This window comes from Cryptotermes secundus, unplaced genomic scaffold (assembly GCF_002891405.2).
Source record: "Cryptotermes secundus unplaced genomic scaffold, Csec_1.0 scaffold816, whole genome shotgun sequence".
NCBI lineage: Eukaryota > Metazoa > Arthropoda > Insecta > Blattodea > Kalotermitidae > Cryptotermes > Cryptotermes secundus.
This window is the reverse complement of record NW_019724601.1, coordinates 2,078,839-2,095,796: the sequence shown is the minus strand read 5'-3', so window position 1 is coordinate 2,095,796 and position 16,958 is coordinate 2,078,839. Positions and strand designations below refer to the sequence as shown.

General features: G+C 42.6%; 1 protein-coding gene across 2 annotated transcripts in view; it reads left to right on the top strand.

Annotated features, from left to right (window-relative positions):
* Window positions 1-16,958, top strand: part of LOC111862506 (dipeptidase 1) — a 214,131-nt gene that overhangs the window by 163,501 nt on the left and 33,672 nt on the right. For both annotated transcript variants that reach the window (XM_023847979.2, XM_023847978.2), the window contains 2 exons: window positions 10,174-10,330; window positions 11,077-11,209. In XM_023847979.2, the coding sequence (XP_023703747.1) occupies window positions 10,174-10,330; window positions 11,077-11,209 (290 nt within the window). The remainder of the gene's footprint in view (window positions 1-10,173; window positions 10,331-11,076; window positions 11,210-16,958) is intronic.

Sequence of the window (16,958 nt, the reverse complement as noted above, 5' to 3'; positions counted from 1 at the left end):
TAGTTTAGTAAACATGACAGCAATTAGGCTGCACGCAACCAACAGCTAGAAGCAGCTGCTGACTTTGAATATGGCGCATGCGTAATGCATCTCTCGACGTATTGGCTACTTCGCAGAGACGTGTAATTCCCCTCGGCAGTGATTCAGTAACTTTCCGCTAGATGTCACGCACAATACCATGTTAAATGTACTTCATAATTATTGATACTTTCCCATTAATCTCAGCGCCAAGAGGGCTACTAATTACAACAGTTTGACACCCAGTGCCATCTGCATGCTATATCGGAAAATTAAGAATAATCTAGGGGTTAAATATAATTTACACGTTTGAATCGTGAGAGGCACAACGACGGAATTACTCAATACCGGGTGTCCCAGAAGTGAAAACCATTTTACAGAAAATACTGAAGCAGATTACGTTTTTGGGTACCAGCCGATAATATTTATTATTATACTACGTTTATCATTTTTAAAAATAAAAGGAGGCTTATGCGATGTTATTGCTGTCTGTGTAAACCCACACCCAAAAAAATTATTGTTTGAATGCCTGAACCAATCTTTATGAAACTCAACTCATCTGAACGGCGTAATTCATAAATCACTCTCATCAGTCTCTGTGTATATATGTGTATCCCTCCTATCGTTGCTAGGCAACGGCTCCATAAATTGTATCCCTTTTTCACTGCTAGACAACGGCTCTGTAAACACGTCCCCGCCCCAAAGAATACACGCAAAAGTAAAATCGTGTAGACACGCGTGTGTCTATCTATCCTCGTATCGTTGCCAGGTAACTCGGTAAAGACGTTCTCGCGGGAAAGTAGAATCGTTAGAGGCCTGTTTTCTGTGCGGTCAGTGTCATATTAAACAGAAGTAGGCGATTAGTTCTTCCCAGAACTTACTGTAATTACAGCAATGTCTATTATTATTATTATTATTATTATTATTATTATTATTATTATTATTATGGCTCTACAGCCCTTTGTTGGGCCTTGGTCCCTCTTTCAGTTTCTTGATCCTATACACAGTCGGTAGGACTCCTCGGTCGGGGGATCAGCCCGTCGCAAGTCCTCTGCCTACACACAGAAAAAACGCACAAATATAGACATGCATGTCTTGAGTGGGATTCAAACCCATGATCTCAGTGTTCGAGCGAGCGAAAACAGTTCATGCTTTAGACCGCGCGCGCGGCCACTGTGATCTGCATCACGCTCTATACAGTGACTGTTTCGTCGATATGTGTTCACTGAACATAGTTCCCTTCTCCGAGCTAACTAAATAGCATTACGTTCCACACTTGTATAATCAGATACGTGGTACAGGAACAGGAAGTCATTAGAGCTCGACGTCATAGTGTTAATGAATCACATAAATGCTTAATATTTGCGTAGGTCAATAATGTTTTGAACTCTGACCTCAGGGCTGGAAGCTGCTGAGTTAAACTCCTACCACAGGCATGATTCTAATCTTAACAACGTTGGCATACTTTCATAAACTGATTTTCTCCGTATTCCTGAGATACGCCCTTTCATTTATGTATAATGAATGGATCTATGGACCTTTGAATTTCATACGAGGCTGTATGCGTCGAGTAATGACCCATACAGGCATCAACAAGAGCAGGAAACGGTGAACAACGCAAAGAGAGACTTATGTCCTTCTTGTGCTCCTGATCTTCATGTTATTGCTTATCAAACGCTATAGTTCAGTGTTCATAGGCAAAAATTAAATTCTGCTGGCAGTTCCAAATTTAATCAGAATTCATACAGTTGTTTCAGAGATAAAATATGTGGGTATATGAATTTGAGTTCCCTCCTACGAGGCCGGTCTAGAAAACCGAAATTAACGGCCGTGGGGATTCGTTGCGCTGACCACGCGACACCCTCTATCCGCAAAAGTTGGTACTAACTTCGCCGAGAAGCGGCGGTCGTTCGGTCGGTATAGTTCGCTTGCGGACTGAAATCACGGAGTTCTTCATATGAGACTACTTCATGTAGTTTCGGATTTTAAACAAGAATTTCTGGAGGGAAAAATTAATAGCCTGGTTTCCTTTGACATGATACGGACCGCATATAAAATGACTCACTTAACAATTCTTCTATTGTTGCATGTGTATTCGTTACCCCAGAAACGTTTAGCTAAACCGTTGTCTAGCAGAAATATGGGGGATACACAGACACACAGACTGAAGGGAGGGATTTATGGAGTACGCCGTTGAGATGGGCTCAAGTGCCATGATATACATACCAAGTTTCATAAAGATTGTTTCGACCATTCGTAAATAAATAGGAGGGGATAAGCAGTCAAGAGGAGCCGGGATAGCTCAGTCGGTATAGCGACTGACTACGGGGTGGACGACCGAGGGGTCAAAGTTCGCTTGCGGACTAAAATCACGGAGTTTTAGGACTGAAAATTGTAATTGTACGATAGATTTTGAAAAGAAAATTCTTCCACGCCAAATCTCGGCAAAATCTGTGAAATGGAATATATCAAGAAGTTCATTTCTGTATATTCTTCTGTAAACTAGGTTTTATTATGGAGCAGTGTGACTGAAAATCGGAATGGAATAACAAATTTTAGTGAAAGTTACCTACACACAGGACAACACAAACAGAGAATAAACGCATATACACACAAAACAACGATGCCCTGAATAGGATTCGAACCCACGATCGCAACGTCCGAATAAGCGAAGGCAGTGAAGTTATAAATTTCCAAATAATTAGTAAATAAGGGAAAAACGTTCTCAGAGGGGCTCAAATCCAAGGCCCCCTTCGCCTCCTTGCTTCTTACCGCCCCCTATGGGGCGGTACAGCCCACCGCGAACTACTGCTCTAACACAAAGTCACAAATAGACGAGCAGTTATGACCTCTATATAAGTCGTCCCTTTCACGTTGTAGGGAAGGCTTAATTATCCCTGAAATTAATATTGGAGACTAAATATCCCATACACCACTCTTACCCTCATAAAATATGTGAGTACGGAGGACGACAGGAGAGACCTAGGCAGTTGCACAAACGACACGGTTCGTAGAGAGCGTGGATGAAGCAAGAGTTTCCACTGAATTATCTGTCAGTTCGTGGAAACACTAATGAATATGCTTGCAGAATGATGCCGCTCTGTAATAACCCTCTGGAATGAGGAAGGTCAAATGCGGCATGTCTCATTAGACAGGACTTGAAACGCCTATTCGAACGAAACGTAAACGCCCGTCCCATCTTACATAAAGAACGTTGAGAAGCTTCAACAGCATACGTAATGTCATCTCTTCTGCGCTTGCGCACTACTAAATAATTATTGCAAATATATTCTTCTTTTTTTTTCCTTGGCACTACAGCCCCAGTGGGCCTAGGCCTACCTCCATGAACTTCTCCGTTCACTTCGGTTTTTCTAGATCTTATACATTCGGTAGGACTCCTAGGGCGGGTGACCAGCTCGTCGCAAGGCATCTACCTGTACACAAACACAGAAAAACGCACATAAACATCTATGCCCTAAGTGGGATTCGAACCCACGATCCCGGTTTCCAAGCGAGCGAAGACAGTACATGCCTTACACCGCTCGGCTACCGTGACCGGCTATATTCTTCATTAGGATTATCAAATTAAGAAGCATGAAGCGTCCGTATCATAACTGAGCCGGTTGTTTCTCATAGGGGCGGCCCGGGTTTGATCCCAAGCTATGTGAGATTTATGGTGAACAAAGTGCCACTACGGTATGCTTTCTCGGTGTCCCTTGAGTTCCTGTGCCAATTCTCTCATTCCATCATCTGTTCCATATTCATTCATCGTCCTGTCATCGGCGCTGTAGCGTCTCCATGCCGACAGTGTCGTTAAATAAGAAATAAAAGTAGACAGAAGTGGGCCAGAAATGCAGGACACAGATACTCGTAGAAAACCCAGAAGGCAAGAGCCTCTTGTGAGATCTAGGCGTAGATGGATGATGAATGCTAGAAATGGGTCTTAAAAAGGGGGGTGTGGTTCTTGAGTGGACGAAACGTGGGATTTTGTGAACGTGGTAACGAAACGTCCGGTTCCTTATAAGACGGGAAGTGTCCTCCATGTCCCCTCCTTCTTCAGGGCGGAACTACAGGCTGCAAACTTCTGACCAACTGAGAAACTGTCATATTCTCAGCGAGGGCTCTGCTCTGTGATGTCAGTTACCTTTAGGATTCATAAAAATGGGAATTTCTTAATCAGCTGAACGATTATCAGCGGTTGTGGCCTATTTTAAGTTACAGAATATGTTTGGAGGGACAATTCCACGTGTTCCTATACGAATTTCAGCTCGCCAGTCTTGTTCACTAATCATTCAGTCATTCGACACTACGCATTCTGAGCTACTGACAGCGCCTTCATATAAATGAAGGGGCATCGCTTCAGAAAGATTTGCTGTGTATGGAGCTCTGTATTTTCTCCTAATCCACAGGTCCATCATTTAAACGTTCAGACGTGAAAACCACTGACCCCATACATCTTCAATAGAAGAGTGCTGTCTTCAGGGGCGTTTCGGAGAAACATATCGCCTCCATCATCAGGGTCGAAGAATAAGCTGCCACATGCTTTCACGCTTTCTCGGCTTATTCTTCGGCCATGTAGATGGAGAAAATATGTTTCTCCGAAACGTCAGTTAACTTTCAACGGACTTCACGGCGTTATATCCCAGAAGAGTACTCTTCATAACCACCGGTGTCAGAACCTCAAATCCTACAACTTCAATAGAACTTGAGCACTAGTGTCTTCTTGGCTGTGATGCTGTAGTATTTACCAACGTTTCGGAAGAACTTGTTTTCCCCATCTTCAGTCCTCTGCCCTAAAAATGGAGGCAGGATGTTCCTCCGAAACGCCGGTAAAGATGTACCAAACTACAGAGTCATGCATCAGAAAGCAGAAGTTTTCATAACAACGCGAACAGAATATCAGATCTCGCTTCGGTAGAACTTCGACAATCTACCTCATGCTGACTTCGCTGATTGGTTTTGTTTCAAAGCTTATCAGACAGATTTGATGCGGCAGTTACTAAAATGGAGTACATGTGGAAACAAGATGTAATCAATTTCAGGAGAACATTTTTGTGTTCTTATTCCCTGCTGCGGAAACGCGTGTTAATTTCGTAGCAACGCTCTGGTTTCCACAAGCCTATTCTTTGCTGCGGGAACGTGTCTATCGAGCCGTTGTCTAGCAATGGACCTCTCCGCGGTGCTTCTCTGACTGCACACTTCCGGCGTTCAGGCGTCGTGTCACAATAGTAAATAATTTATCTTCAAAATTTCATAGAATCTAAATTCTTACTCAGGGTGTCGGAACGGTTCCGAATCCCAAAGTACATCCCTCCCCAGTATGCAGAGAGAATATAACTTTCAGTATGTACAGGAAGCCGTAAATGTGCACCATCTGCTTAATATGGAGGCTCTTATTCGGCCCCACAATGGATGATGGAACTTCGAAGCCGTATATGGGAATTAATACAAGTCAATCAAGGTTGAGCAGGCGGGGATTTCCCACTTTTTCTCACAACAGATCACGTGGCAAGCGGCTAATCTTATGGAAATTTTTCAATTAATATTCATGCAAATCTTTTATGAGTCTGGATGTGAAATACGACATTATCGTTGTAAAATTCTATATTCTATCCTCAAACCACTCGAATATTAATAAAAATGTTAAACATGTTAGAGACTGCTGATCGCAAAAAAGGGCTCTCATCTCCCCTCGATCTAAAATCCCTTCTTCCTGCTGGTTCGTAGATCCACATTATTATTCATATCGTCTATAATTTTATTTGTATAATTTTAGTTCATTCAACGAGAGTAATACCTGAGTAACTCCATATAGCCAAGTCCTCCTTGAGAAGCTGTAAGTCACTCAGCTGCTCAAGAATTTCCCACCATTCTGTAGAACCCGAAGTTTAATTACCGTATTCACAAGACCAGTTGGCCAATTTTTCAGTATCTTAATCTTATAAGCAGTCGGTAAGACTCCTTGCACGAGGGATCAGCCCGTCGCAAGGCCGCTGCCTAAACACAGAATAAATGCACACAGACTTTCATGTCTTAAGTGGAAATCGAGCCTACGATCCTAGCGTTCGAGCGAACGAAGACCGCGCGGCCAATATTATCGCCAACATAAAATAACGTAACGTAACCTAATCCCACGAATTTCATGACAGTGACAGTATATGTGTTACCTTACGAGTAAGACGAACAAGGAAAGAAACACAGCTCAAATTTTGTACAGCAGTGCTGCTACTGACCCCGGGCCGCACAATGACCCTGGGGTCGACTCAGCCTCTAACAGAAATGAATACCAGGAATTAATTAAATAATTTTCCTGGGGAGTAAAGCGCGGCCTGCGCGTAAGGCCGACAACCTTACCGCCATCTTTGAGCCGATTGTCTAGAATCTAGGCTCCCACATTATCTAGACTCTAGATAATGTGGGAGCCTCGATGTCTCACAACCGTATGGGCCTTCACGGCTTTACTTTTTTTTTTACATTTATTAGGAATAAATATTAACACAAAATACGGTATTAATATTGGAAATATTTTGTATTACCTTCTCGAATTGTTATGGGTCATTAGGTGGCTTTGCACTGAAGCTACAAGTTCTTACATAATTGGGTTCTGTAATGTAATCACAGCCACTAGCGGATATTAAAGTGTAACTTTCAATAGACATTATGCAATAGTATCATACTAACTACTATTTCTGATCCGTGTAATAGGCCTGATAGCTTCATCGGCCGTTTTTCTCCTGTACCTTTGCATTAGCTTCGTCGTAAATGAGTTTCATTAAATTTTGCATTATAATAACCTGTCATAAGCTGAGTCAACTAGATTGCCAGGTAAATTTTGATTCCAGTTTGGAATACATGAATAGAATTGGTACAGACCAAAGAAGGCAAACGGCTTTGCAGCAGGAAACGAAGTATTCATTCAACAGAAAGTGTTGTTACGAGGTTCCACCACCACCTATGAGTCGATTGTCTAAAAAATGTGGGAGCCTCGACGTCTCACAACCCAATGGGCCTTGATGACCTGTTACACGGATAGCTTTACCTTTACCTTTATTCAAAAAATGGGGGGCGACTGCTGTGATAGAAAGATATGTTTATAACACTGCTACAGAGGGCCAAATGGGCACTGCCTAGGCCTTTTTTGTATATACATGTATTTTTTCAAAATAAAAAAAAATGTAATCTTTGACGGTATGCGAAAGATGTTACTGGTTGCTTACAGATGAAGACATATAAGAAAGAGAACAGATTGGAAATGCGATCAAGATTGATATAACGACATGTACATTGCCGACGCATCGCTTCTTCTTCGGCTAATGCCAATATTCGCAAAGTGCGAGAAAATGTGTCTTTTTTTTAGCTGCCGTCTGCGTAATAAGGGAAGATGGATGGGAGCGCGATGCTGCCACGATTTATATACACGGCGCTGCTTCTCACACTGTTTTTCCACTCCGACGCCTTGCACGAATGCGGTGTGTAACTTCCACCTGCTTACCCACAAATTTGAGTAGAACATTATGAAAGAACGTACATAACCCATCGTTTGCGGCATTTGCTGCCAAGCAAACAGAGCCGCGTCTCCTAACTCTCTGAAGCACGAATCTCTTCCAAACAGCTTTTCATGAATTCAGTTCGTACCTCACAGGAAACACATTACGACTCCACTGTGAACATGGATTGGTTAATGCTGTTTAAGTTGGAAGGGAAACCTGCTCTTTACTCTGAGAATATGAAACACACAAACGCAGCCTTTGGACCAAATGCAGAAGTGTTTTATATAAAAGCGGCTAGTGCTTGTAATAATAAATGTGCTTGAGGAAGCTCTAGAATATGAGAACCGAAACCAATGAAATGATCATCATCATCAGTAATCTGTCAGACGACAGGTCCACAGTCTCTTCCAAAACAGTTCCTCCACTTATTGCGATCTAGAGCTTTCTCCTTCAAATGACAGTATCCTCTTCTGTCTCCAAGGTCATCCAGCATCTTCTTACGTCGTCTTCCTCGTCTTCTTGTCACTTCTATCCGCCCCTCTATCTTTCCTTCAGTAACTTCTTTTAGAAGGCAGTTACTGCGTAAGATATGACCAATCCAATTAGCCTTCCGTTTTCTTATTTCGTGTAGGATATTCCTCTGCTCACTGACTCTAATTAACACTTCTTCATTTCTCACATAATCGGTCCAACTGATCTTCTCCATCCTTCTCCAACACCACATTTCGGAACTTTCCAGATGTTTCTGATCTACTGCCCTAAGTGTCCATGTTTCAGCCCCATACAGAGCTATGCTCCAAATGTAGCATTTCACTAGTTTCTTCCTCAAAGTTAAGTCCAATTTGCTGGTAAAAAGATTCTTCTTCTTGCTAAATGCAGCTTTTGCCATGGCAATCCTGGATTTAATTTCACTAGTACATCTTCCATCATCTGTTAACAAGCTACCCAAATATTTAAAACATTTCACATTCTCCAGTTGAAAACGAAATGAATTAACTAGAAAATGTATGAATGGAGTTAAGTAGTCTGAAATTATTGAATGAATATCTCCATTAAAGGAATACGTTGATTAAAAAGTTCAACTGAGATTGACTGACTGTCTCCATGAAGCTTAGTTCTTGAGAAGCCGTCAGTCGCTCAGCTACTCAAGAATTTCCTAGAACTTTATGACATCCGAAGGTTCATTAGCGCGTTCGCATGAGCTCTCCACTGATTTCAATCCTGAGCCAGATGGACCCAGTCCATACCAGCCCATTCCATTTCTCCAAGATCCAAGTTTAGCTTATTTCCCTTGTTTTGAGAACTAAAAGAAGGCTTATGAGATCACGCTGTTGTCTGTTTATCTATGTATCCGCCCCCTAATTTTTGCTATGACGCTTATGAGATCACCTTGCTGTCTGTGTGTCTGACCTCCCCCAATATTTTCGTTTTCTGTGTGGTCCTTGTAGTATTAAATGAAGTTATGAGATTAGTTCTTCCTTGAGCTTCTTGTAACATTATGCTCCCACCTGTGTCTAGTGTTTTGTAATGGCATCTTTCCTTCTGGCTTTCCAGTCAGTATCCTAAATGCATTCCTCTTCTCCCCATTCGTGCTACATACCCTGCCCGTCTCATCCTCCTTGACTTGATCATTCTAATTACACTTGGTGAAGAGTACAAGTTATGAAGCTCCTCATTATGCAGTTTTCTCCAGCCTCCTGTCACTTCATCTCTCTTCGGTCCAAATATTCTCCTTAACACCCTCAGTCTATGTTCCTCCCTTAACACCATAGCCCTTGACTGCAATTACTAAAACACATGGTTTATTTAACGACGCTGTAATTGGTCGAATGATATGATGATTAATAAAGAAATTAATTCGAGGATAAGGAAAGAAGCTGTCGCGGAAATTAGGGAAAAGTACACGAAATTTTATCGATATCACTGGGTTATTCAATTGACCTAATCCTTCCAGCCGCACTATGGCCTTGGGGTCGACTCAGCCTCTAACGGAAATGTGTACCAGGAATCTTCCTGGGGTGTAAAGAGCGGCCGGTGCGTAAGGCTGACAACCTCACCACCATCTGGGAGCCGATTGTGTAGAGAAAATGTGGCAGCCTCGACGTCTCACAACTCTGTATGCCTCCACGGCCTGTTACACGGATAGTTTTACCTTTACACGAAATATTAGTGAGGATAATCCGGGTCAGGGCCGAGATTCGAAAGGGAGACCTACCGAATACGAGTGTAGAGCCCCTTGCTTGGTGACTGTAATGAAAGAATGACATGATTAGCAGAATGACTCAGTAAGCGAACTAATTAAAAAGTTACATGTGTATTCACGAAATCAAAAGTACTTAAGCGCCACGCCATGAAGACGTCTGGGAATGGAGGTAGAGCTCCATGAATTATTAATTTCTACACTAGATGGAATTGAATGGTTAGATTCAGGCTGCGGCCGCTTTATCTCCGGAGGAACATCCCCGATACCCATTAGATAGGAGGCTGTGTGGGTTCTAGGGCCTGTCTAGGTTCTGTAGAGAAAAGAAAAATATATTGCCCCCTGTTTGTCCCTGAAGGAAATTGAATCCCTCTCGTCCATCGAGTAGTTCAGTCACTATAATGACTGAGCTATTCGTCAACGGAGAATCGCCTTTCTCTGATCGCAGTACTTTTCTTGTTGCAGCCACAATGACCTTCCATGGAACATCAGGAAGTTTGTCCACAATCAGCTTCGAGATTTCAAATTCAACGAAGATCTTCGGTCGGTGGCGCCTTGGTCAAAGAGCGCCTGGTCCCATACAGACCTCCTGAGGCTAAGAAGAGGGATGGTCGGTGGACAGGTAAAGAAGATTTCATAAAGAAAATCTGTCTTTGAATCTTAAAGAGATAGCAATGATAGACATACGCTTAACCCTCTAAGTGCCAAGTGTCGAAAATTTCGATCTTTACCAATCCGTTATATCTGGTAGTATGTGGCATCTACTGGCACTTTATTTAAATGCATATTCGAGAAAATTTCTGAGGGTTTTTCCTCATATTCTGAGTTCCAACGGATTTTCATATGCATATATTTGGCCATGAAATAAGAGCAGGAACAGAAGAAGAAGAATTCGTTTAGTCAGTTAATTTTGTTATTATAATTAACTACTGCATATTTCCTCATGCCCACTTAGACAGCAGTTTAGTTTTTTCATGGCGTTTAATAGGAAACGCGCGGTACTGTAGTTGGTTGAGGCACTATGATACAAGCCGGAAGGTCGCGGGTTCGTTTCCCGATGAGGTCACTGGATTTTTCAGTTGGCCTAATCCTTCCAGCCGCACTATGGCCCAAGGGTCGACTCAGTCTAACAGAAATGAGTACAAGGAATCTTCCTGAGAGTAAAGGACGGCCGGCGTGTAAGGCTAACAACCTCACCGCCATCCGTGAGCTGATTGTCTAGAAAATGTAGGAGCCTCGACGTCTCACAACCCTATGGACCTCCACGGTCTATTACAGGGATAGCTTTACCTTCTTTACTATAGTTTAAGAGGCATTATTTGTTTTTCCATGCATTATGGACCAAGTTGTTTTTGCATTTGTTCGCAGTTCTGGGCGGCCTACGTTCCCTGTGAGTCTCAACATCTGAACGCCGTTCAACTGACACTCGAACAAATTGATCTCATCAAACGCCTTATCGACAAGTACGAAGAACATCTGCAGTTTGCCTCCTCCGCCAATGGTAACATTCATCTGCATCACCTCTCATCTCTTAGAGCACATACATATTGCATACAGAGTGTCCCAGGAGGAAACGTCGATATTCTGGGAGGCCATAGTATCGGTCATTCTAAGCAAAAAGTGTATATGTGCATGTGCCCTATTCCGAACGGTTTCCGAGATAGAGCAACACGCCATGTCCTCACACGAGTTGCAAAGTGCACGGATGTTGACGGTGGAATTTTCGGAAATGTATTGTACTAGGTAAACTTACCAACTTTGTCACTTGAACAAGAAATACGGGTATTAGAAACAGCACGTAATATCTCTTTCTTATCAACAGTTTTGGAACCGTACAGTGAAATAGCTCTATCTTGGAAACCGTTCGGAAAGGCACAATAGATCACTGTGGTCGCGGTGCAAGGGCCAAAAACACCCACCCCTTATACATTCATTCATTCATTCAAACCGTTCGGAATAGAACACGTGTTCATATACAGTCTTTTTGCTTAGAATGACCGATACTATAAACTCCTAGAATATTAATCTTTCTCCTGTGACATCCTTTATATTGACAGTGTTGGATATGAGGTTCTCACGGCTGCTAGTATGAGTATTGGTTCACTCAGGGCACGGTCCCGGGACTCCCTCTCCCTCCCTCCCTCTCTCTCTATCTCTATCTATCTATCTATTAGTACAATTTTACCCCGCGTTCTTTATTTAAAAAAAAATACAAGACGTTCTTGGAACAACTAACCACTTACTTTCCTTGGCATGACAAGGACAGCATATAAAACTTCGCGTCCAACAATTCGTATATTGTTTGTGTATTCGTTGCAGCGGTAACTTTTTTACCAAGCCGTTGCCTAGCAACGATAGGGAAATATACATACAGACACACATACTGACGGGAGGGATTTATGAAGTACGCCGCTGATATTGGCTCAGGTGCCATGATATATCAGTTTTGTAAAGACTGGTTCAGGCATTCAAAATGTAAGGAAGGGGGTGTACAGATGCACAGACAACTTGTTGCATAAGGCTAATTTCATATTTTAAAATAAAATAGGCTACAAAGCGGGCTTATGCGATCACCGTGCTCTTTGTATATGTGTGTGTGTATGTGTGTCGGTCCGTGTACCCGCACTATTAACTTGTGAATGTCTGAACCAATTTTGTAGAACTTAGGTGATTATATCGTGGCACCTGAGCCCATCCCAACATAATAATTCATAAATCCCCTCCCCCATAAATCTGTGTGTATTTAAGTGTATATTCTACCGTTGCTAGGCAACGGATACGTTAAAGAACGTTACGAATACACATCTAAAAATAGAATAACTGTTGGACGAATCGTTTTCTATGCGGGCCGTGTCGTATCAAAGGAAGTAGGCGATTATTTCTTCCCTGAACTTGTTATTTCATTCTGGACTTATTATCCCAAACTGCGGGCTGAGACAATATGTCTCGCCGAAACGTTGCTAGCGATCTACAACATTACACACCTTCACATCGCAAAAAGTGAGTGTTCGTATCTTGAGAAGGTCTGTTGTCGTCAGTTCTGGGAACAGAAAGAAAGAAAAGACTGAAGAAACAACGAAATAAAAACACGGAGAAGCAACCAGCAAAACAAAATAAAGTAAAGCGAAAGAAATGCGGAGGAATGAAACAAGCAAACCTACGAACAAAGAATGCAAAGAAGTTGAAAGGAAAATAGAGTACACTCACAAAGGTGTAGGGGCTGAAAGAAACGTAGCGGTGAATCTCTGAGCAGGGCCACCTGCTGTCCTCCAGCAGTTCACGAAGGAGTAGAATAGTGATTTCTTTCAGTCTGTTATGGGCAGGCAAGGCATGTAGCACGCATGTAAGAGAAGAAGAATAACAAAAGGTTTGGCAGGAAGGCCACAAGGAACGAGACCACTAGAAAGTTCGTAGGAGGATAGTATTGAAATTGATCTCAAGATGTAGGATGGTATGCACTGGATTCATCTGGCTCAAGATAGGGTCCAATGGAGGGCTCTGGTGAACATGGTATTTAACGCTTGGGTTCCGTAAACTGTTAGGAAAATTTTGAGTAGTTGAACGATTGGTGGCTTTTCAAGAAGGGCTCAGCTCCATGGAGTTTGCGCCGTTTCTATTTATTGAGTATTTACTATATTCTGATTTGCATACGTGTAGTGTACTAGATAAAGGAGACGATTTACGATTGAATATTTGTGCTTGTTATTCGTGGGAAATGACGTTAAACGTCGTCCTTGTCGAATCGTTCGATAACATGTAGTAGTTGAAAGGAATATGGGAGAAATTAGAGTAAGTTAATGGTATGAAAGCTTACATAACAAATGATTAGATATCCCGTTGAATTGTCAACGGGTGCTACCTTATTAAGTTTACATAAAAAACTAAAGTAAAGCTATCCCTGTAACAGGCCGTGAAGGCCCATAGGGTTATGAGATGTTGAGGCTCCCACATTATCTAGACAATCGGCTCAAAGATGGCAGTAAGGTTGTCAGCCTTACGCGCCGGCCGCGTTTTACTCCCCAGGAAAATTATTTATTTAATTCCTGGTACTCTTTTCTGTTAGAGGCTGTGTGAACCCCAGGGCCATAGTGCGGCTGGAAGGATTAGTCAATTTAAAGATACAATGGCCTCATCGGGACTTGAACCCGCGACCTTCCGGCTTGTAGCATAGCCCCTCAACCAACTACGCTACCGCATAGAATAATAATGCGCTAGACAGAGGCCGGGAGGTTTAGGAAAAAGCAGTGATCAAAATGATTGATTTAAAAGATCAATAATCTTAACTTATAAACGAGATATTCCAACTTTTATAATATTGACAATCGATTGAAGTTACTGTCGATATATATCAATTTTTTTTATTGCTAGTGGGGTGGGACTAAGTCCCTTGTACTGCGGCCACTTCTGGCCTATTGTACCAGCCCCCAGATGATAGGTGAGGGTGATTGTGGAGCAATTGGTGGAATGAAGATTGGCAGGGGAAACCGAAGTACTAGGAGAAAACTTGCCCCAGCGCCACTTTGTCCACCACAAATCCCACTTGACCAGACCCGGGACCGAACCCAGGCCTCAGCGGTGGGAAGCCAGTGACTAACCGTTTGAGCTAGGGCGCGGCCATATATATCGATAATCAGAGTATCTACAGGCAGTTCGCTACATCTGGAAATTGAATCTGAATATTTTAATTCGACCTTTAATGATGTCAATAATATTAATATTTGAAAAGTAACGTTGATTTGTATGTTGCATTAAAGAGAATCACAACTGTGCTGCGTGGTGATGTATTATGAATGAGATTATTCAGTGGAACTGAAACCACCGTATGTCCCGCAGTTCGAAGAGATGAGTGAAAATTAATCTCACCGAATCGGTATGCCGTGTCCCAATCTAAACAACTTACTATGTCGCTATATATCAGATAAATATGGCAAAGTTAACTAAATTCGTGGAAGGTATGACTGAGGAAAAGCACGAAAGACCTCAATTAGGGTAACCGGTCTTCGAGCCACGGTTCTTAAAAAAAACACAGCCACCCTGACTGAGGTCTTCTGAAATATTCCACAGTCTCCCTAGGAAAATACAGAAATGGTACCTCAAATTAGGCTTCGACCACTTCCTTTCATTTTGTCACATTTCCCTCCGTAAACAGGAAATGTTCCTTTGTGAATATCTTCAGCATTGAGTTCCTTCGCCCACAAAATAAACGCACAAGAGGACGTTACACTTCGGCAGTACATTCCTCAAGCACGATCGCCATTTTGACTACTGAAACCAGCCTCTGTACATGAGCATGCGCCTCAGCTATCTAGACTGTCATGAAGCTGGACTGTGCTGCTGTCTAGTGATGTCCCTATGCTTAACTAATTAAGCACTACACCATGAAGACGCATGGGGGAGTGGATGTATATATCCACATTTTCTTGATATCGGAACTAGTTGGAGGTGAATGGTGAGCTACACGCCCCGGCCGCTTTACCCCGGGGAAAGAGCCTCCGGTACCCATTGGATAGGAGGCAGGGTGGGCCCCAGTGCCGGTCTGGACGACGTGGAGAAAAGAAAATTCATGACTCTACCGGGACTCGTCCAATCCGTAGCCAGTCGCTATACCGACTGAGCTACCCTGGCTCCTTCCTGTCTTGTGATACACATATAAAACCTATTACATGCTTTACACCTGTTTGGCTTCCATTTGTGACTCATCTACTGACTGTCCCTCGTACCAAAAATTTCGAGCAAATGCGTGTTCCGGTTTATAAATCTTAGTTCACAAGTTAGTTGCATACTCGTATTTCTTTAACTGATTATCCGGAGTTTCCGCTTATCGTGGTTAAGTTTATGTCCCGCCCATCGAGATGTACTTAGAGGTACTTAGATTCTCTTCAGCCCAGCAGACAACGGGGTTCGCCTTTCCAGCTCCTGCCATTCACGCGGCATACAAAACAGTTTCATTTCTGTAACATGTCACGCCCTAGATTCGTAATGGGGAGCTCCTCTATTCGAATCTCGGACAGGATACCAGCTATCCAAACTGACTGTTAGCACTTCCTCAGGTTGGTTTCTCACTCGCGGAGTTTCTTCTTTTTTCTTGTACCCTGAAGATGGAGGCGATACGTTCTTCCGAAACGTCGGTTAACTCAATATCTACACGGCCCCACGTCCCAGAAGACTGCTTTCTTCAGGCAGATTCTTGTTTCGTACACATCCGTTACCGATTTGCTGATGACAAGTGAATACATCATTTGCTTTAATATCGACCATGTTTTTGTTTTCGGTTTTCTGTTTAGTTTGTGGAGGGAGGGAACGAAAATAGAAGTAGTGTAAATGTGAATAAGGGCCGAGCATGCGATGTATTTCATACCGTTTAAATATTTACAATTGATTAAATATAAAACCCGCTAATTATAATATTTCTGCTCATCAATGCTTGTGCACTGACGAAGAGGCTTATGCGATCACCATGCTGCATGTGTGTGTATATCCTGCCATTAACTTTTGAATGTCTGAACAAATCTTTATTAAACTTGGTGTTTGTAACATGGCATCTGAGCCCGTATCAGCCGCGTACTTTATAAATCCCTCCCACCAATCTCTGCGTCAGTATCTCTCCTATCGTTGCTACGCAACGGCTCGATAAGGAAACGTTATCGCGGCAACGAATACATACGCAACAATAGAACAGTGCGATCCGTATCATATAAAAGAACATTACGCGATTAGTTCTTTACCAGGAATTCTTGTTAGCCTATTTGCCTACTTTTGAAAATAAATAAAAGTAGGCTTATGCGATCGTTATGCTGTCTGTGTTAATCACATGTATTTCAGCTGTAACGATTATGGCTTTGATGCGGCAGGACTTCCGTTGCTAATGCCCTTTTCGAGAACGGTTGCCGTTATTGGTATCAATTACTGTCTGTTTCTGTCCTTTCAGAGTAAAATAGCGGTTTAGCACATTAAAATAGGCCACGACGGCCTCATTCACGGCGTACGTTAATTTCGTTAATCTGAACCTCACCTGATTCCGCGCTAAATAAGGCTTAGATTGAAGAATGCCCGTCTTCTGGAACGTGGCGCCGTGCAGATTGTGTGAACCGACGTTCCTCCGAAACGTCGGTTGACACAATATCTACGCGGCGCCACATCCCAGAAGACGGCATGCTTCATAGTCACCGCCGTGAATACCTCAAACCTTACGTAAGGTTTAGATTTGTTACCACGTCGTCATAAGCCTTACACATCAGTTCTTTGGAAGG